At 35.1% G+C, this 21,852-nt stretch overlaps 1 protein-coding gene across 1 annotated transcript in view; it reads left to right on the top strand.

The window, feature by feature from the left end:
• GNAS (GNAS complex locus) overlaps positions 1 to 21,852 on the top strand; it is a 316,026-nt gene that overhangs the window by 192,649 nt on the left and 101,525 nt on the right. Inside the window, 2 exon segments of the mRNA XM_043990078.1 lie at positions 16,974 to 17,028; positions 17,114 to 17,237. Of these exon segments, the coding sequence (XP_043846013.1) occupies positions 16,974 to 17,028; positions 17,114 to 17,237 (179 nt within the window).

Genomic DNA, 21,852 nt, shown 5'->3' with positions numbered 1-21,852 from the left:
GTAATAATTGCAGAGGAGAGGTCATAGCAAAATTCTGTGAAAAATTTGAGAAAGGAGAAATCACTTTCCCTGTGTGGCAAAGGGGAGAGAAAGTTTCATGGAAAAGGTGGTAGCCGAGTTGAGTGTGAAAAGAAGGAAGAGTCAGTCATAAGTAGAGATGGCAAGGAATCTATTCTAAGTACTAATAGGGTCATTCAATACCTAACACAGGCCTGCTTAAGAGAATAGGAAAAGGCTTAGATGTTGTTATAGATGTAGCTTTTCTTCCCTATAGAATGTATACTTCTCAAGGGTAAGGATTCTTTTGTGTGTGTGTGTGTGTGTGTGTGTGTTTGCTTCTAACTAGTGTCTGGGAGATTTTGTTGTTCAGTTATTTTAGTTGGTTCTGACTCTGACTCCATTTGTGGTTTTCTTGGCAAAGATACTGTAGTGTTTTGACATTTCCTTCTCGAGCTCATTTTACAGATGAGAAAACTGAGACAAACAGTGTTAAGTAACTTGCCCAGTCACATAGCTAATATGTGTCTGAGGTCAAATTTGAATTCAGGTCTTGCTGACTCCAGGCCCAGTACTCAATATACTATACCACCTAGCTGCCCCAATAAATGCTCATTAAATTGAAGTGAAAATCCATTTATTGATTTTGTAATATGGTTGACATCCCCTTCCCTCTTTATGTGCTCTGTGCCTAAGATTCAAATACCATACCACTCAGCCCAGTGTATTAAGACTTTTCCTAGAAACACACAAAACACAGGGAAATACATACACGAACATACATACAGGGAAAACCACCCAGATAAGCAGGTTCCTCAGAAATCCATCCATTGCTCTGATATTTTGAAATCTCATGTGCTTCACTCTCTCTTTCTAGCCCACTTAAGTCTATAACCATAGTATAAGGTTCAGTTTAAGGATATCAGTCTAGAGGCCTAGACTCTCTACCTTTTTATATGCTGCCTACATGTAGCATCTGAAAGAGAAGCTCATAGTTTTGTTAGTGCTATGATCACAAAATCATAGAATTTTAAAGTTACAAATTTCCTCAGAGGTCATCTGTTCCAACCTGTATATGAACAGGAACTTCCTTTACAACATACCTGACAAGTGGTCATGGTACCTTTACTTGAAGACCTCCCTCCAGTCATGGGGGTGAGACCAACACCTGCCAAGGCAAAAATAATATTATCTGCATTTTAGATAAAGAAATTGAGAAAAATTAAATGGCTTATTCATGGTCATAAATCTAGTATTGGAGTTGGGAATAGAAGCTGAGTTTCTTCTGACTTCACAACCTGTACTCTTCCCACTTCACCACAGTCTAAAACTGCATTGTCTTAGAGTTAGAAGACTGAGTCTGATTTTATTCAGCTGTGACTTTGTGGGGAGTCATTTATTAGTTAGTAACTGTGGCCAAATAACTTAACTTCTCTGAGCCTTAGATTCTTCACCTGTAAAGCAGGATTTAGAGCAGGAAGAAACTTTATAGGTCATTTAGTCCAATTCTCTTATTTTACTAGAGAGGTTGTGACTTGCCAAAACTTATGTGGCAGTCAGGATTTGAAGCCAAATCCAAACTTAACTCTTTTGCCACTGTGCCATTCTGTCAACAGCTGTTGTTTTTCTTTTTCCACAACTCAATTAGCTTTATTGTTGTAACAATTGCATTAGCATTTGCACTTTATTTTGTAAGCAATAGTGGGGGAGTGAAAGGTTTTTAGTAGAGGTGAGGAGATCAGAATTGTACATAGATAGGATGGTTATTTGGGCTTTGATGTGAAGAGATCAGTTGTAGGGCAGCTAGATGGCACAGTGGATAAAGCACCGGCCCTGGATTCAGGAGGACCTGAGTTCAGATCCGACCTCAGACACTTGACACTTAGTAGTTGTGTGACCCTGAGCAAGTCACTTGGCCCTCATTGCCCTGCAAAAAAACAAAAAACAAAACAAAATTAAGAAAGAGATCAATTGTGGAGGAGCAGCAGCAATGAAGAGGAGGGCATACAATTAAATAATGGGGAGTGGCTAGGTGGCACAGTGGATAAAGCACCAGCCCTGGATTCAGGAGTACCCGAGTTCAAATCTGGCCTCAGACACTTGACACTTACTAGCTGTGTGACCCTGGGCAAGTCAATTAACCCCCATTGCCCCACAAAAACAAAAACAAAAAAACCAATTAAATAATGGTAGAAAGAGAATTAACTCATGGTAAATGATTGGATGTAGATAGCAGCTAATAGAAAAGGAAAACGACTGGGAATAGCATCAGAAATATTTATTTAGAATTTTATTTTTCCCCAGTTACATGTAAAATTTTAAAAAACAAATCCTTTTTTAAAACTTTGTATTCCAAATTCCCTTCCTTCCTTCCTCCCCTCCTCCCCACCCCCACCCCCTTTAAGAAGGCAAGCAATTCAATATAAGTCATACTTGTGTAGTCATGCAAAACAGACAGAAATAGAGCAATTAAAGGTGTGTGTTGGGGGGTGGAGATTTCAGTTTGGGACATATTGAGTTAGAAGTGCCTAAAACATCCAAGTGGAAATCCCCATGTAGGTAGTTGGTGCTAAGATCCTGGACCTTTGGGAAGAAGTTAGGGTGGGAGATAAAAAGATTTGGGATTCATTTTCATAGAATTGATGATTTAAGCCATGAATGATCACCGAAAAAAAGGAGAGTGTAGAAAGAGGAGCGGGTCAAGGACAAAACTTTATAATCACCAGGAAAAACAGTTTGGCATAGTGAAAAGAGGATTGGATTTGGGGTCAGAGACTTTAATAGGTCTTTTGACTTTTCTGGACCTTAACTTCTCCCTCTAAAATGAGCAATTTGAATTAAATGATCTTAAGCTCTCTTATAGTTTTAAATAATTTGAACCTATATTTAAAGGGTAGAAAGGAAGATGAATAACTACCAAAAGAGATGTCAGGGATATAGGATGTTTATGTGACTGTAGTATCATAAAGGTAAGAGAGATGATGCTATAAAGAAGACAGAGATCACTAGTGTCAAATACGGTGGTACTAATGAAAGTTTACAATAGAAATAGAGCCACTGAATTTAGCAATGCAGGGTAACCTTGGAAATAGTTGTTTCAGTAAAGTAGTAATCATATAAACTAGAATACAAGGGGTTAAGGAGTGATGGAATGGTAAGAAAATGGATTCAACAAATATAACATGCTCTTTTTTTAGAGATTTTATAGTTCTGGGAAGGGGATAGAACCAAAATATGATGGGGTGGCAGGATCAAGGGAAGTATTTTTTATTTTATTTTAATTTTTTAAAGGTAATCAACATTTTTATTTATAGTTTTGAGTTCCAATTTTTATCCTTCCTTCCCTTTCCCTTCTTCCCTCCCTGAGGTGATAAGCAATCAGATATGGGTTATATGAGTATAATTATGCAAATTATTACCATACTTGTCATTTTTTACAAGAAGACTTGATTAAAAGAAAAAAATGAAAGAAAGTGAAAAATAGCATGATTCAGTCTGTGTAGTATCAATATCAGTTCTTTCTTTGGAGGTAGATAGTATGTTTCATTGATAGTCCTTTGGGATTGTCTTGGATCATTGTACTGTGGAGAAGAGATAAGTCATTCACAGTTCTTCATCAAACAGTATTGCTGTCTTTGTGCACAATGTTCTCTTGGTTCTGCTCATTTCACTATATATCAGTTCATACAAGTCTTTCCAGGCCTTTCTGAAATCATCCTGCTTGTCATTTCTTATAGCACAATAATATTCCATCACCATCATATACCACAGCTTGTTTAGCCATTTCCCAATTGATGGGCATTCCTTTGATTAAGGGAAGTATTTTTTAAAGAATAGGGAGGAGCAACTAAGTTTGCTTGTAGAGAAAAGAACCAGAATCAAGGAAGAGACTGAAGATGCATAAGAGTCATGGTGCAGCTTCAAGAGAATGTGCAGGGGGGATTATATTGAGAATTCAGGTGTAAGGGTTAAGATAGGCAATAGGAAAGGACTATCTTTTCCTCTTTGAAGCAAAGGACAGGTGGCTAAGTTCATTGAGAGGTTTAACAGTGAATTGAGGAAATTCATATCAACCTCAAATAACGCTCTGGTGCTCCTGAAACAGAAATTTTTTTTTTTAAAGTTTTTAAAATTCAAATTATCATTTGTTTTTATACCAGTCATTTCTGGATAAACTTCTTCCCTATCTCTCCCTATCTCCCCAAATTAAAAAAAATAAGTAAAAGCAGTCCAATAGCAACTGTGTCTGATAATATACTCAACATTCCATGCTCCCAATCACCTATCCTCTCCACAGAAAGGAGTGAGGTGAATTTTCTCATCTCTTAAACCAAAATTATTCATTGTAGTTACATAGCTTTCAACTTTGTACTAGAGTTCTTTTCATTTTTATTACTGTAGTCATGGAGTATCATATTTTTCTGATTCTATTTACTTCACTTTGCATCAGTTCCTAGAACTACTATGTTTTTCTGAATTCTTATGGTGCAATAATATTCTATTACACTTATCTACCAGTTCGTTCAACCGTTCCCCAATGTGCATCCAATTTGTTTCTAGATTTTTTGCTACCACAAACGTGTTTCTATGAATAGTTTGTTATATTTTGAAATGTTTGCATTTTACCTCCTTAGATTAATTGGGTATGAATATGTTACTGACTTTTCTTGAGTAATTCCAAATTATTTTTCTTAATGCTTAGACCAATTCACAGGTCTCCTAATACTATATTATTCTGTTTGTCTTCTCACCATATCCCAAGTTCAGTTATTTGTGTTTTTTCATCTTTGTCAATTTGCCAGATATAAAATTAAGCCTCAGAGTTATTTTAGTTCATATTTCATTGTTAGTGATTTGAATCATGTTTTCATATGATCTTTGATAGTTTGCAATTCTTTTGAAAACTGTTCCTGTGCTTTTGCCACACTTTGAGAATGATTCTTGCTTTAATATAGTTTCTGGTTCCTTATATATCTTGGACATCCAATTTTTTTCAGGTATTTTATGAAAAGATTATTAATTTCTTAATCGACAGTTTCCCCTATTTAGCTGCATTGATTTTGTTTGTGGAAACCTTTTAAATTTTACGTAGTTGAAATAGTCTGTTTCTCTTTTATGATCTCAGTCCTTTAGTTAAGAAATCTGCCCCTCACTGGACATGATACTTGGAGAGACTGAGACTGATATATTTCTTGAATTATGGAATTCTAAGCTACAGTGGGTTGACAGTTTAATGTCCAAATGAATTCCAGCACCAGTTTGGTCACCCCCTGCAAACAGGAGACCACCAGGCTGCTAAGGAAGAGCAAATTGGCCCAAGGCAGAAGTGTAACATGTTAAAGCTTCTGTGCCAGTCGGCAGTGGAATTGGGTAGATCTAGTTTCCATTGGCAAATTATTGTGTTCTCTGGAATCACGTGCTATAGTTATACCTTATTTTATGCTCAACTGCTTTCTAGTTTTCCTGGTATTTGTTATAAAATAGACAATTATTCCTTAAGTAGCTTATGCTCTCAGGACAAATATCTACTTTCATTACTTCATATCTACCACATTAAATTTAAGTGTATTTATGTTATATAAGAATATTTTGTGTAGTATTCATTCCTAAATTCCTAGATCCTAGTCCCATAATTAATTCTTATAAAGTCTTATTCTCAAATCATAAATCTCCAATGGATACAAATAAGAACTTCTTACTGATTTTCAAATTGAATACTTAAAAACTTTAATCCATAAAAATTCTTAGTTCTTCTTAGTAGAATTAAGGCTTATTTTGGAAGGTTTGTACTAATTAAAATTTGAGAATATTATACTTCACTCTGTTTCTATATTATGAAACAGTCCTCATTATAAAAGAATTATCAGAATCGCATTTTACCTTGAAATCTTCATTTTACAAAATGGGTAGATTTGGCTTTGTCAGTAGATTTCCCCCCTTGCCAATCATTGGATACATTGGGTATATCCAATTTAATAATAGAACTGAGAACTGGAATTCTGAGAGAAGTCAAAGAAAAGATGGGGAGAATTTGGTTTTAGGTGAGAGGTATTATATATTAAAGTTTTTCCCCTGTCTTCTTGTAATTTGCTCTATTCTTTGGTGCCAAAGAAGTGTTGCTTTCAAGACATTCATTCATGTAGCATTCTGTAATCTTGATGAAATAGGGCCTGATACAAGGAACATCAAAATAGTTCAAAGTTGAATTTAATAATAATATGTTGCTGTTTTATGTGGCTTTTAGTTTTGTACTCTCCAAGTGTTCATAGCTTTAAAAATAAATCTGAGGGGCAGCTAGGTGGTGCAGTGGATAGAGCACCGGCCCTGGAATCAGGAGGACCTGAGTTCAAATCCGGCCTCAGACACTTAACACTTACTAGCTGTGTGACCCTGGGCAAGTCACTTAACCCCAATTGCCTCACTAAAAAAAATCTGAACTTTGAAAGCAAAAGATTTGAGGTTTTTATTGTTACTAGTCTTAAAAAAAACCCAAACTTTTTTGGATATGGTATTTTTTCATTGGTTTAATACTGCTGGGAAATTTAATAGTGTATTGTTATTAGTGTAAGATAGAGGTAAGAACCTCTGTGATTTCATTGATGCAGGGAATTCACAGGTGAGGAAACTGCCTATCTGAATGCAGGTTAGCACTTTCTGTACAACTAACAGTATTATTAAGAAAGTTGCTTAGAACTGAGAGGTACCATGACTTGCCTAGAGCCTCCCAGCTAGTAACACTGTGTATATACACTAGGCCTTGATGTCTTTCACTTTTAGTATATAGTTCATTAGAAAGTTAATTCTGAAATTCATTTATTGATCTAAAAGGTTATTTTTCCTTTAGGATGAGACTATAGCAAAAAAGAAATATAAAGAAACAATAAAGTTTATTTGATTAAGTTCTGATAGGGTTAAAACCCTTATGATTATGTTTTTATAATTAGGTTCTTTGTGGATATGTTGGTGTGCATCCTACTTTAGATACATTAAGAATGTTTTGTGGTGCAGTAGAAAGATTTTTGCAACTGGAATCACAGGACCTGAGTTTGAATCCCAGCTCTGTTACTTCCTGTGTACTTTTGGACAAGTCGCTTAACCTCTTTGGACTCAGTTTCCTCATTTGTAAAATGAAGAGGTTAGACTAGATGACCTCTAGGATTCTTTCCAGCTTTGACTCTTAAGTTTTATGATGTGTATCAAATATTTTTTTCTTTTGAAAATATCTGTCAATTTGAACTACCCAGGAAACAGTATGAAGAGTCAGAATTAGTGCTATAATTTTTTCATGAACATTATATGATTTATATATGAAAAATGCTTAGGGGAAAGGTCAGTTGTGAAGTAACTAGTACAGTGAGAAGTATTGCCAGTTTCTGTCAACTTTTCTTAAATTGCCTTCTCTTGATAATTATTGCCACATTTGATGCTTTTTTTTCTTTAAAAATTTTGGCTTAGATGCAAAGCAAGACGTATTTTAAAATATGGATAATATGGGGCAGCTAGGTGGTGCAGTGGATAGAGCACCAGCCCTGGAGTCAGGAGGACCTGAGTTCAAATTTGGCCTCAGACACTTAACACTTACTAGCTGTGTGACCTTGGGCAAGTCACTTAACCCCAATTGCCTCACCAAAAAAATTAAAAATAAAAAAATATGGATAATATGGAATTTACCTTTAAGTATACATATTTGCTACAAGGATTTTCTTTTCTTTTTTGAAGGTTGTAGGTAGAAGGTAGGGATGTAGTAACCAAAAAACAAACAAACAAACAAACAAACAAACAAACAAAACAAACAGGAAAGGAGGGAGGGAGGGAGGGAAACTGGATCATTTTTTAAATGCACAGAAAATAAGAGAAGGCCAAAGGGAAATATATCAAGTAGAACAGAATTTATAATATATTTTTTTTAAAAAAAGGAAGTTGAACTAAAGTTTTGCAGTTTGGGGTACCAACCTCTTTTTCTGTTATACTGCATATATGAAAACGCTCATTTTACTTGGTGTTAAGAATTTAAAAAAAAAATTAAACTACATTTGTTCTCCCATCCCTCTTACTACTAATAATTCTTTTTCTTATTGATTCTCCTTCCTCCTCCTGCTACCTAAATGAAATCAAATTTAGACATCCTCCCTTAGCTTATTTATTTTTTTTTTGGCAATTTCACATTCCCGCAGCTTTCTTCTTATCTTTGGAGATGGGTTCCCAATTCCTTAGGACTTCCCCGAACTCTATATTTGGATTATCAACATTTTCAGTTGGATGTTCTTCCATTGTTTCAAACTCAATATATTTAAAATTGAATCACTTGCCTCACTACAGAGCCTCCTTGGTGACCTTTCTATTTCTACTAATGAACTATCTTTCTGTTTCAAGAGAATGATGTAACCTGGCCTTCAAAGCTGGGTCAACTTTGATCATTTCTCACCCTTATCCCCCACATCAGTATGACCATCGGTAATCCTTGTGATTCTTCCTTTATGCCAACTCTTACATCTATCCCTTCCTTTGTGTTGCCACTGACAAGCTTAGTTCAGGGATTTATTTCATCACTTCACTGAAAACTGATCTCCCTTTACCATTACATATAGGTAAAGAAACCCTGAGATTCAAAGTATGTGTTCTAGTATTTACTGGTTGTTGTGACTCAGAACAGAAACCATTTAATGGAGGGACTCTACTACATGTTTTGTCAGACCAAACTTAAGGATAGTAAAAAAATCAAAATTGGTTTTAATTGAGTAACACTATTGACATCTAAATAAAATTCTCCTCTGGAGATGGAAGTGTCTCTTATCTATTTTAGTTTTGTCATTCTCTACTGCATAAGATAGATTGTTCTTTTCAGATTAGAGAAGCTATATTTCACATATATACCAGTCACATCAAATATCTTTTTCTTTGTGAATCTCAATGGATTCGTAGAATCTCTGAGCCTATACATGAATACAGATCATCTCTATAATGTACCCAAACTTTGCTTGAAGATCACTATTGTAGAAGAACTCACTATCAGCAGGGAGGAATGAACATTGATCTTATCCTTGCAGTGCCAGGAGAGCTGGACAGCTAGGAGGAAGACAAAGGAAGTGTGTGTGGGGGGAGGAAGGGGGTCCTGCTGTCAGAGCTCTAGGAAGGAATTTGAGGAGAAATTTCAAGGAGTTAAGCTGATGATTCCAATGATTGACAAAGAGGAATATAAAACTCCTTGATATTCCCTCAAAAAAAGACATTGCATCTCTTTCCTCCAAGCATTTTCCCTGGCTGCCCTTCATGTTCCACATGTTCTCTCTCCTCTCCTCTGTCTCTTGGCTTCCCTGTGTTCATTCAAGTAACAATTACAATCTGATCTACAGGATGCCTTTTCCTTCTCTCTATTGATTACTTCCTATTTATCCTATTTATGGCTTGTTTGTACATAGTTTGACATGTTGTTTCCCTGATTAAATGTGAGGTCCTTGAGAGCAGAGACTGATGTTTTATTTTGTATCTCCAGCACTTTGCACAGTCTTAGGGAGAGCTCTAATTGTTTGGAAGTATTTTTCCTCTCTGTCAATTGCAAAATATCTCTCTCTTCAACTTCCACCCATTGCTCCTAGTTCTACTCATAAACAAAATAAGTTTAATCCATTTTTCATGTGACAGACAGACAACCTTTCAAATATTTGAAAACATCTGTTGTATCCCCTCCAGCTCTCTACTCCAGGCTAAAAACATTCTCGATTCCTTTATCTGAACCTCATGGTATGATCTCTATGCCTTTCATCTTACTAGTGGCCCTTCTGTGATTGCTGTTCAGCATATATAATGTGGTCCCTAGAACTGAACATAGTTCTGGTCTGACGAGGGCAGAAGATAGGAGAACTATCTGGTCCCTAGTTCTGAACACTTTGTACCTCTTCAGTGTATATTTCAAACTAGGTGTGTCACATAGGAATATCAAACTAAACATGATCAAAAGAGGTTCATCATCCTAGATCCCCCACATACCCAGTAAGTTGCCATATGCCTTTTAATACCTCCATATTTTTCTCCTCTACACTAACACAGCCCACACCCAACTTTAAGCCCATATCACTTTTGGACTAGACTATTGCAGTAACTTCCTAACTTGTCTCTCTGCCTCAAGTATCTCCCCATTCCAGTCCATCTGCTGCAGAGCTGCCAGAGTGATTTTCCTTTAGCATAGGATTGATTATGTCACCTCTTTGTGAATAAACTCCAGTGACTATTCTTTACCTTCAGAATCAAATATACTCTCCTCTATTTGACATTTAAAGTTCTACAACCTGGCCACATGCTACTTTTCCAAGCATTTTACACATTACTCCCCACTGCACCCTAAGGTCCAGCTATACTATCCTCCTTATTTTACACTACATCTATATCTCTCATCTCCCATGCCTTTGTCTTGGATTATTAGCTAGAATGCTAGAATATAGCTAGAATTCTTACTGTCTCTTGCAATACCTAATTTCTTTCAAGACTCAACCCATGTGATCTTAGTAATGAGATTTTTTTAAAATTTCCTAACAGCTAGTGCAGTATTTCCCTTCCTCACAAGCTTACCTTTTTATCTGTTTAGTATTTGTTTTTAGTTACCTATACATGTTCATGTTGTCTCCCCTGTTAGAATATGACAGTTAGGTCCTTGAGAACAGAGACAATTTCTTTTTTCCCCATTGTGTCTTAGAATTCTAGCACACTCCGACTGCGCGCTCGGTTCCAGAAGACTGCCTGGCACATTGTAGGCACTTAATAGTCAGTCACAGCCCAAGACTGCATTAACTTTGTTTTTTGTAACATTATTGACTCGTTTTGGTCTTGCAGTTTATTGGATCTTTTTTTAAAAATGAAATTCTATTTTTCATATAAATATTTTATTATTTTCCAGTTACATTTAGAGATAGTTATCAACATTTGTTATTATAAGATTTCTAGTTTCAAATTTTTCTCCCTCCCCAAGACAGCAAGTAATCTGATATAGATTATATATGTACAATCACAAAAATGAAATTCTATTAAGCCACATAAACACTCTCATATTTTGCTTACTAATATTAACTTCATTTTATAGATCAGGAAACCGAGGTGTGGAGATGTCAAATGAATTTCCCAGGGTTACACAGTTAGTAAGAGTCTGAGGCAGGATTCAGACTCAAGTCTTCCTCACTCTAAATCTTGAACTCTGTCTAGCGTAAGGCCATGTTTCCTCACAGGAGTCAAAGGTGATATATCAGCCAAAAAAGCTAATATATTCTTGGGTTGCCTGAAGAAAAGCGTAGCTTCTAGGAATAATGTGGGGACCAATTTTTAGTTGGGGAGTGCTAGCTAAGTGGCTCGCCTCAATATTGGGGCAAGGAAGAAGACCGACAGCCTCCCTCAAAACAAAACAAGATTTATTTTAACAAGAACGAACTTAAAAAAAAAAACAACACAAACAGGATCAGTAGGATCAAGGGAAAGGAAATAAAATGGGGAAAGGGAAATTATAATACCTGAAAAAAAATCACTGCCCAGGAATCAGCTGAAAATACGCAACAGAAAGCCTGTCGCTTTCCAGCTTCCACCTAGAATGCCCAATTCTCCTCCCCCAAACCTAGAAACACCCCACATAGCCCCAGCCAATGGGATGGCCACTCTGACAGTCACATGACTGCCCTCACTAGGCTTCCAATCATTATAATTTTGCCAGGCCCATGTAGGCGTCGTTGGCGAGTGGTGATGATGGGAGGTGCCACAGCCCTGGCAAAGGCTACAACCAGTGGGTGGAGCACAGTGCAGTTTGCGGAGCCCCAGGCCAGTGTGCTCCGAGGCATAAAAACCTCAAATAACAATTAATTCTTTACAATAAGGAGGTTGATAATCTTGTTTGACTCTACTCTGATTGCATCACATATGAAATGTTGTGTTCATCCATGAGTAAGAGTTGAACAAAGGCAAATTCGAAGAAAAGAAAAACCTAAAATTTGAAGTTAGTGGTTTGTCCTCACTGAAATGTTGTTCAAGCTGATGGTGGATGACATCTTACTGAGTGTATTGACTGCAGTGGTGATTTTTTTCACATATGGGTTGCTCTACATGGTCACTGAAGTACCTTTAAATTCTAAAATTCTTGGATTCTGAGTGAAGTATAGAGGAATGAAAAGCTAATTAAGGCAGAGGAAGATGAGGCTGGGAAGAAGGCTTTTATACTAAGGAGAACACATTTTATGATATCTTTTTCTTATTTTTAAAACTGAAGTGAATGTGAAGATAGGAAATAAACCATTAGGTACTTTAGTATTACAGGAAAGTTTTCTCTTATGAAAGACTACAAAATATGTTGGCATAATCACAGCATTATGTCGCGTGAGAACATAGTGGCAGTGAAATGAAGACTAGGAATCAGGTTTATTTTATTGTAAAAATGGTGATAATTACTAAGTGATTTCTTAATTAAAGGTTTCTCATACTACTGAGGAATTTATCATAATGTTGGGTTCTATATGATGATAACATATCACTTTAATTTGTCACCTAAAATCCCGTAGTGTTTTTACTATACTATATTAAAATTAAAACTGGAGTCTTAATATTATAGCATTATTAAAAGATTATAGCTGTGCTGATTTGGTAGCACAAGGTAATTTAGAATAGCATGAGTTTACTATTTGGTTTTAGTCTTAAAAGAGATACAAATTTTGTTGTGTATCATTTTTCAGTTGTGCCTGACTCTTCATGATCACATTTGGGATTTTCTTGACAAAGATACTTGAGTGGTTTGCCATTTCTTTCTCCAGCTCATTTTAGATGAGGTAACTTAGGCAAACGGGGTTAAGTGACTTGCCCAGGGTCAAACAGCTAGTAAGTGTCTGAAGCCAGATTTGAACTCAGGAAGGTGAACTCCAGGGCCAGTACTCTATTCACTGTGCCATCTCGCTGCCTGATAGATACAAATTAGGTAGTTTTAAAAGGTTTGGCACTGGCTTTTACAGTGTTTCTCTTTCATACTGCCTCTCATTTATTCCAAAGCTACTTTGTAGTTCTTTACACACACACACACACTCACTCACTCACTCTCTCTCTCTCCCTCCCTCCCTCCCTCTCCCTCTCCCTCTCCCCTTTCTCATAGTTAGATATGTAAACAGATAGGTGGATGAATGGATAGATGGAGAATGAATGAATGAATGAATGAATGAATGAATGAATGAATGAATGAATGAATGAACATTCTGCATGCTGGAAATACAGCAGCCAAGCTGCCCTGGACTAGTGATATCACCTGGTGGTCATCATGGGGAACTGTCTGATTTACTCTTGCCTCTCAGGCCATCTAATAAGCTAAATTCTTTTTTTTTTTTTCCCTTTTCTGCATCTACTAGTTTAATTCATCGACCTCAGATAATCTCTCAGGGTAGATTCATATGACCCTTCCTTCTCCTTGATTAAATGCCCTAGCCAAACACTGATTACTTGTCTTGCTTTTGCTGGCCTTCTCCAATTCCAGTGCTAAGATTATTTTTCTCTTATTTGTTAATAACTTTTCTCCCTTGTTTAAGTGCTATTACTATTTATCATTCCATATATAATATAGATGATACATTTGTGTTTAACATACTCTTGTGTGCTAGTCTGAAAAATCTAATTACTAATTGTAGGAATGTGTTTTCAGATTTTAAAAGTAGAAACACATTGATTTACAGATATATTTTTGAAACATAATCCATAAATCAGAACTGACTAAATATATTCTTGTTTGTGCATATTGAACCTGTGTCAAGTGGAATATTTAAATTTTTTTCAGCCTTCCTTTCATCTGACCTTTGATGATGATATATAGGTTATTTGGTATAATAAAATGTTGAGTGTCAAAGAGCTGGCTAGGCAGGTTTTGTGCACTGTGTGCATTGGTGAAGAAAGTTTCAGGGCAATAAGATGAGGTTACCAGAGATTCGAACCTGTTATTTGGAAAGAGAGAATCCTAAATGTAAACAACACTCTTGTTGGTGGCTCCATCTTCTTTTCTCTCTCCATTTCTTACCCACACACTGGTATTGATACCTTTACTAACATACTCTCCATGTTAATTCCTCATTCTTTCTTTTAAAGTGGCACTTAGTAGGAATGTGACTTTTAGGATAAAAGAAATCCTAAATTATATATAATTTTAATGTCATAGAAAGAGAGCTGAGTTGGACGTCAGGAAAACTATATTCTTGTTTTAGCTGTGTCTGTTAGGAAAGTGACTTAGGTACTAAAATTTCCTGGACCTCAGATTCCTCATCTTTTAAAAAAGGGATTGGGATTGGGTGACTTTAATAATGTAATAATATAGTGCTTGAAGTTCTGTAAAGCATTTCATCCTCCCAGTGACCTGTGAGGTAGGTGCTAATATCCCCACTTTACAGATGGGGAAATTAAGGCTGAGAGTGACTTATACAGGGTCAAACAGCTAAGTAAGCGTCTGAAGCAGGATCATTCTGTAATCTTTTATTTCTCTACAACATTGTATCACAGTTATTCAGTGAATAAGAGAAAATGGCAAAGATTAATGAAAGTGGGGAAAGATAGTGGTAGACCAGAGTCTAGGTGATTACTTGAATTCTTTTTTTTCCTGTTTAGAGTGAAAGAAAATACCAAAAATAGAAGATATATCATGAATAAATATCATGATCAAGTTTTTCTTTTTTTCCCCTCCTCTTAGTTTTGTTTTGTTTTGTTTTGGGGTTTTGGGGTTTTTGATGACAGGGCAGTGAGGGTTAAGTGACTTGCCCAGAGTCACACAGCTAGTAAGTGTCAAGTGTCTGAGGTGGGATTTGAACTCAGGTCCTCCTGAATCCAGGACCAGTGCTTTATCTACTGTACCACCTAGCTGCCTCCTTACTTCTTATTAAAATTTTAATTCTTTTTCCTCTTGATCTTTGAAGTTAGAGCATCAAGAGTCATATTGGCTACTGAATGAACTATATGAGTTTTCTAAAATGCATGTCCGTTTACATTAATGTTTACTGCCTATAATGTTTAGAGAGTTTAAATAAATGGGAACTTAAATAACTGTTCTTGAATGTTGTTAGCATTTAAGTTGAGAACAATTTAAGTAGAGTTGAGTATGCTCTGGGATTTTTAGCTCTGCAAAATTCTATATCCAATCAGTCTTTTTAAGTTTAATACCTAAAACCTTCTGTTCATGAAGAACAACACCCATGTCTTATTAATATTTGTTTTATAATCCCAAAATAGTACCTTTCATAAAGGCTATACCTATTTGTTGAATAAATTAATTACCTATAGCTTTATGCATATGACAGGTTCTCAATAGATATTTGTTTAAAGAAGATATGAATGAAAGTAAAAATTTGAGAATGATTAGGAAAAAAATCATTTTTTTTATTCTTAAAGGGATACCTATCTCTCCATTTCTTAGGTAGAATGTGATTTTTTAAAAAGCACACCAGTTTTAGCATCTCTTTACATTTGTGTGAATGTAAAACATATTGTTAAGCAGAGGGTATCATATATGCAGTTATATTCAGTAGTTATTCAAATGGTATCATTTATATTTCATAGCCCCACAAAACAGTTTCAAGTAGAAAAATGAACCCATTTCTTGATGAGATTCATCTGTAACTTGAAAGAATGACATTTCTTTATCCTATATACCTACAGAATTTCACTTTAAAGACCATTGTTATTAATATTAAATAAAGTTTCATATATTTTGTTTCCTATTTCACTTAAAGGCTTGCCTGTGTTTTTATGATTCTCTGTGTATTTTCTGAAGACAGTAAAGATTGTGAATGGAGGGAAACTTTTAATAAAATACAGAATTGTAATCTCTTAGTAAAAGAAGCAATAATCTATCAGACTTATTAATTATTAAAGTCCAAGTCCCTCATCTTGGAGCAATTGAAAACTACTTTATGTAAACATGTAATGTTTAAACAAGTTAAGATAAAAATTTAATTTTGTTCCACATTCCTTGTTAGTTTGTGATGTTATAGGAATAATTTTCCATATGATCTTATTTGTGTCTTCTAATTATAAAACAGTTGGCTCTTAAGCACACCAGGTTTTTTTCTCCTTACGTTTTGAGAAGTTAAATTCAATAGAATTTTTTAAATGCCAAAAAACTTTCACCTTAATTCTCAGTATTCAGGAATGTTAATATGAGTTGTTACGATACAATGTATAATTTACAATAAGCAGAGCCTCACATCAAAAGAAGTGAACAAAGTCCAATGTGTGGTTGTAGCCTTGGTTTTTATCTTATTTGTCTATTTAGTAATTTGTCCTGGTTCTTCCTTGTTCTTAGGAAAAATCAGTAAAGTTATATCAAAATCTCATTTGTAGTAACAATTTAACATGAATTCATGTTGTACAGTAGACTTATCCTCTGCATTTGCTTTCTCTTTTCAGTTCATTTTTATTAATATTTTATTTCATCATTAATCTTTGATTTTTTTCCTCAAAATTGCCCTTCCCTTTAGTCTTTTCCTCTCATTTGTGCATTTATAAACAACCTTCAGGTATTATTCTTTTGCACACAAAGAAAACAAAATCTCTTTAAATAATAATATTTGATGTTATTACTACTATAAATTTCTCATTCAAGACAAGTAATTTTTAAGTGATTATCTTAGTTCATACACTTTATTTTTTTGTGTGTGTGGGGCAGTGGGGGTTAAGTAACTTGCCCAGGGTCACACAGCTAATAAGTGTCAAGTGTCTGAGGTAGGATTTGAACTCAGGTCCTCCTGAATCCAGGGCCGGTGCTTTATCTACTGTGCCACCCAGCTGCCCCCAGTTCATACACTTTTAAAAAACACCATCAAAACTGGAATGGGCTAGTGCTACAGGCCAGGATAATTTTATTTTACATCTTAGCCAAACATTCAAGTATTTATTGGTAAAGACGAAATAATTTTAATTTCAGTAACTTGTCCTATTCCACAAAGAAAACCTACTAAAACAAAGTATTGCAATTATTTTTATTATAGGGAGAAAAAAATGAAAATTCAAGATATTAAAAATAATATTAAAGAAGCTATAGAGGTAAGTATACCATCTTTTCTTTTTTATTTAAAACAATGCTATTTAATTAATTGTTTACTGAAGTGTTTGTTTTACCTGTTTTCAGACAATAGTGACAGCAATGGGAAATTTGGCACCTCCAGTTGAGCTAGCCAATCCAGAGAATCAGTTTCGGATTGACTACATTTTAAACTTAGCTAACCAGATAGACTTTGACTTCCCACCAGTAAGTAAAGCTTTTATTTAATCTATGCCAGAACTTTCACTGGTTACATTACTTGAGGATTTTTTTGGTGTTTTTCTTTTAATGTGTAGTTATATAATACATTGTGTTAGGTACTGGATCTATGATTTTATTCATACAGGGAGCCCCCAAAAAAGGAAGTTCCCTCTACCAATATAGATTGGCACTTAAAGCATCTCCTAGCTTACTGAAATGTTAAGTGATTTGAAGTGTGACGTAGCCAGTATGTTTCCTAGGCTCAGCTCGAACCTAGGTCTTCCTGATTCTAAGGCCAGCTTTCTAGTTACTTTACCTTCATGTTTTTCTGTGTAGTATATGCTCAAATTAATGAGATCTGAACTCTTCAATTTATTATCAAATACCCCTTGGGAGAATTTTTCTTAATTTTTAGACTTTGCATAATGATTTAACTGAGAAGTGGCTCACTTTAATTACTAGGCAGCAAAAAAAGCTTTGCATTGGAATCATGGGATTGAATCCCAGCTCTGTTATTTACTACCTGTGTAATCTTGAGCAAGACATTTGCCCTCCTTAGATCTAATTTACCTCATTTGTAAAATGGGGGGGGGGAGTGTCGATTAGATGATCTCCAAGGCCTCTTCCAACTCTAAATCTAGCTATGCTGTATTATAACATTGTGATCTGAGTCATTTTCAGACCCCATGCTCTAATAATCATATGTATAAATTATTGAGTCATAGGCATTATGAATGTAGTTTATATGGTATAAACATAATTCTGCTGATCCATATTTTTATCATAGATAGGTGTTATTTTTACCATCTTTATGTCTCATAATAAACATAGAGGTTCTTGATCTCTTTCCAACCTTTTGTCATCTGGTGTAACTAGATAATTTAGTTCGACCAAATCCTAGCTTCAGAATAGTAGCATTTTGATTTCAGTTCAACAGACATTAAGGTCCTACTCAGTAGAAAGCACTTGGGACAGTAATTTTTAAAATATTTCTAATATAGTTTAAATTGCTTGCTGGTAATCACACTGGGGGCACTGTCTAATTTGGAGATGCCCAAGACTCAACTAGAAACCAGTTTACTTCATCACAATGTCTGAAGGTTAACACTAAACACTCATTTGAAGACTGGTTATGTTGATTATTGTTCTAATGTTTCTGGGGCAGCTGTGTATCTTTCATATTCTTAAAGCAATACCCAGAATCCTCTTCTTGTATTGAATCAGCTGAGCAGAGAAGAGAAGAACAATGGAGTTGGCATCTTTGTGTGCCACATAACTATTTATAGGGCTCCATTACTATGGCTTTGTAAACAAGCAAAACAAATTATATTATCCTACCACTAATAGACTCAAAATTTATACTAGACACAAAAGAAAAAGTAAAAAATGTAAGAATTTTAACAAACCTTGAAAATACCAACCTCCCCATCTTCAGAGGATTTATGGAATGATATGAGTAAGAGTTGCAAGAAATGAAATGGCCTGACTGGGATGTATTCTGCTATATTGGTAAGACTTTCTGCATCACTAAAATCATACCAGCCATTACATTGAGACTACTCAGCAAAGATAACACTTCTTCAATGCTTCAGGGACTTATAATTTCATTGGTGTTTACATTTCCTCCCTTGACATAAATTGAGTTCAAATCCAGCCTCAGACACTTGACACTTAACTAGCTGTGTGACCCTGGGCAAGTCACTTAACCCTCATTGCCCTGCAAAAAAAAAAAAAAGAAAGAAAAGAAAAAGAATAGGTAGATTTTATAATTTAAACTATTAAATGATATAAAGCTCTGTTTCAATTAATTGTTAGCACACCTTTTTTTGTGTATAGTTTGTATTGCATGCAGTCAGGTATGACCACTTACCAGAAGCAACTCTTACTATAAATGACAAGTATAATATAATTTTTAGGATGAATTGATTTTGTAAATCATTTTGCCTTAGTTCAATATCCACTATCATACCTTATAGCAAGTACATTTTTCTGGAAAATATAAAACAATTAATTGACTGTTAAAATGTGTTTATAAGATATGAACTTAATTATAATGACATGATTTAAATACTGTAGATAGTTCATAACTTTAGTGAATGAATGAAAAAAAAATTTCTTAAGCCAATCACTGTGCTTTTGGGTTATAGACAGAAAAACCAGTCCTTCTTCTCTAAGAGCTCACATTCTAATGGCGTAGATAAGACAGGGTTCACCTGAAGGGCAGTTTGAAAAACTCAGTGATCCTTAGGATGGTAATAGGGTAGATGATAATGCATCTTTTTTAGTATTATTTTAATTAATAAAACTATATAGATTGTTCAAAAATACATTTGATAGTGCCAGGAATTTTGGTGGCAAAAAGTTTCTGAGTCTTAAGTAGCAGACACAGGCTACAGCACCTGCAAAGACAGTTGCCAGGTCAGGTGTCTGTAGGGATTGCTCCCCTATAGAATGACCACAGGAGGCAGCTGAAAGTAGGACCAATGGCTTGGGGACACTGCTATTCCTGGGCTTTTGAGCACAAGGTCCTAGGCTGCCTTAACAGTACTATTAAAGGGAAAGTGATAGTCAAAATCATGGTGGTGTTTTGGTTCACCTGGCATGTGCTATCTCTTATTTCTCCCTTGGAACAGGCAACTTTGTACATTTAGCGAGACTGAATTGCCTGCCATCATTTGATGGCTGGTATTGTCAAGGGATATTGGTGATCACAATATTTGACATATTTTCTCTGACTTCCTTTTAGAATGTAGTTCAAAGAAGACTTCTTTTCCTTAACCATTTTGGAAACACTTATAATTTCATTTAAAGGGGCAGCTACGTGGTGCAGTAAATATAAGCACTAGTCATGGATTCAGGAGGACCTGAGTTCAAATCTTACCTCAGACACTTGACACTTTTAGTAGTTGTGTGACCCTGGGCAAATCACTTGACTCATTGCCTCGGAAAAAACCCCCAAAACCAAATAATTTCATTTAAAATGTAGTAACTCTCTCCACTTAATGATAAAGGATTTGTATTATATTTATGTGTTTACTGAAATATGTTGAGTACACACAAGTTTGTATTTTTGTTCATTGTAATCTCATTAAAATTATTCAAAGCTCTTTAGACCATTTAGGTTATGATAGATGTGATTTAAACCTCAATTTAAATATGGAAATGTTTATAATTTCATGGTTGATAAAAATTAGGATAGCTGTTATTTTATTTGCTCTTTTAAAGATGAATTGTATTTTTTATTAAATTTTATTTTTTCCATTATCAAACATTTATTTTTTTCTCCCTCCCACTTTGCTCCATACTGAAAACAAAAACAAAAATTAAAACCTTGTATCAAATAATCATAGGTGAACAAAATGAATTCCCGTATTGGCTATGTTCAAAGATGTGTCTCATTCTCCATATTAATCCATTACCCGTCAGGAGGTAATCTGTCAGGAGGAGGAGCTGCTTCATCATCAATTCTCTGAAATCATGGTCTATCATTTCTGTCATTACATTTTAACCTTATTTATAAATTAAGAAGTAAATTGAAAATATTTTTCTACCTAAACATAGTATTATTAACTGATTACTTGTAGCCTAGTTGTGAAACTCCTTGAAGCTAAAAAGTGATGTGATGATAAAATTAAAAAGCCATGACGCTGAAATGATATTATTTACTCAGATATTAATTTTTGCCCTTTTGGTTAATAGTATAGTGTTGAGACTACTTCTCCTTTCTTTAATTTTTTTTAAGAAAGCTGTTCTTAAGTTTGTTTGTTTTACAAAATCTAGTTACCTTGCTTAAAATACTTTCCATTTAAGTAAATTTCATTTCGTAAGCCTTGCTTCTAAATAGGACCCTGATTTTAGTTAGTTGCTATTTTAGCATATATACCCAAATACTCAGATAATTGCTAACAGTTGTTTTAATTTAAGCCTTTAAGAACCTATTCCTTTAACATTTAAGTGTCTATTTTGGGATACAAATTTTGAATGAATTCTAAAGAAGGGAAGTAATCACAATAATTTAATTTTATTCTACTTTACAGTCCAAAGTAGAACTTAGGATGAACCAGTCACTGTTTTTAAGATAAAATATGAAGTTAAGATTTTTTCTCATTTTAATAAATTGGAATTTTCATTTATCAAGAGAACTCAGTTTTCTCAGTATGACACATGAATCTTTTTTTAATGGATTGTAGCATTCAGAGGACTTCATTAAGTTTTTAGACTATAGTACAATTGCCAGAAGTAGCAGCACCTCTGACCCAGCTAACCAGCACCTGGGAAAGCAGTATTCCTTCCTCTTCCCCTTTTACTTGCCTATTCCCCTGCCTGGCAGTTGCTGCCACCTCCAGGATCTGATGGCCAACACACCCCTCTCCTGAGTCATGCCTACTCACTAGATGGCTTTTCCTGTGCTGCTTAGGGACCTAGGGGGAGGAGGATGGGATGGGATGGATCAATAGCAAAAACAGTGTACATACTGTATCCACCTCTAAAATCTGTAGCTCACAATCCCCAATCCTTATCCTCCTCTACCCTTTTCACAGTGTCCTCTGGAACCCACCTCCAGTATTAAACTCTCCTTCATCCTATATTTGTTCTTACAGAAACCTAAACTTCCTTTTAAAGAT

This window comes from Dromiciops gliroides, chromosome 2 (genome assembly GCF_019393635.1).
Source record: "Dromiciops gliroides isolate mDroGli1 chromosome 2, mDroGli1.pri, whole genome shotgun sequence".
Taxonomy (NCBI): domain Eukaryota; kingdom Metazoa; phylum Chordata; class Mammalia; order Microbiotheria; family Microbiotheriidae; genus Dromiciops; species Dromiciops gliroides.
The sequence above is the reverse complement of the archived record's forward strand: the minus strand, read 5'-3'. Positions and strand labels throughout refer to the sequence as shown.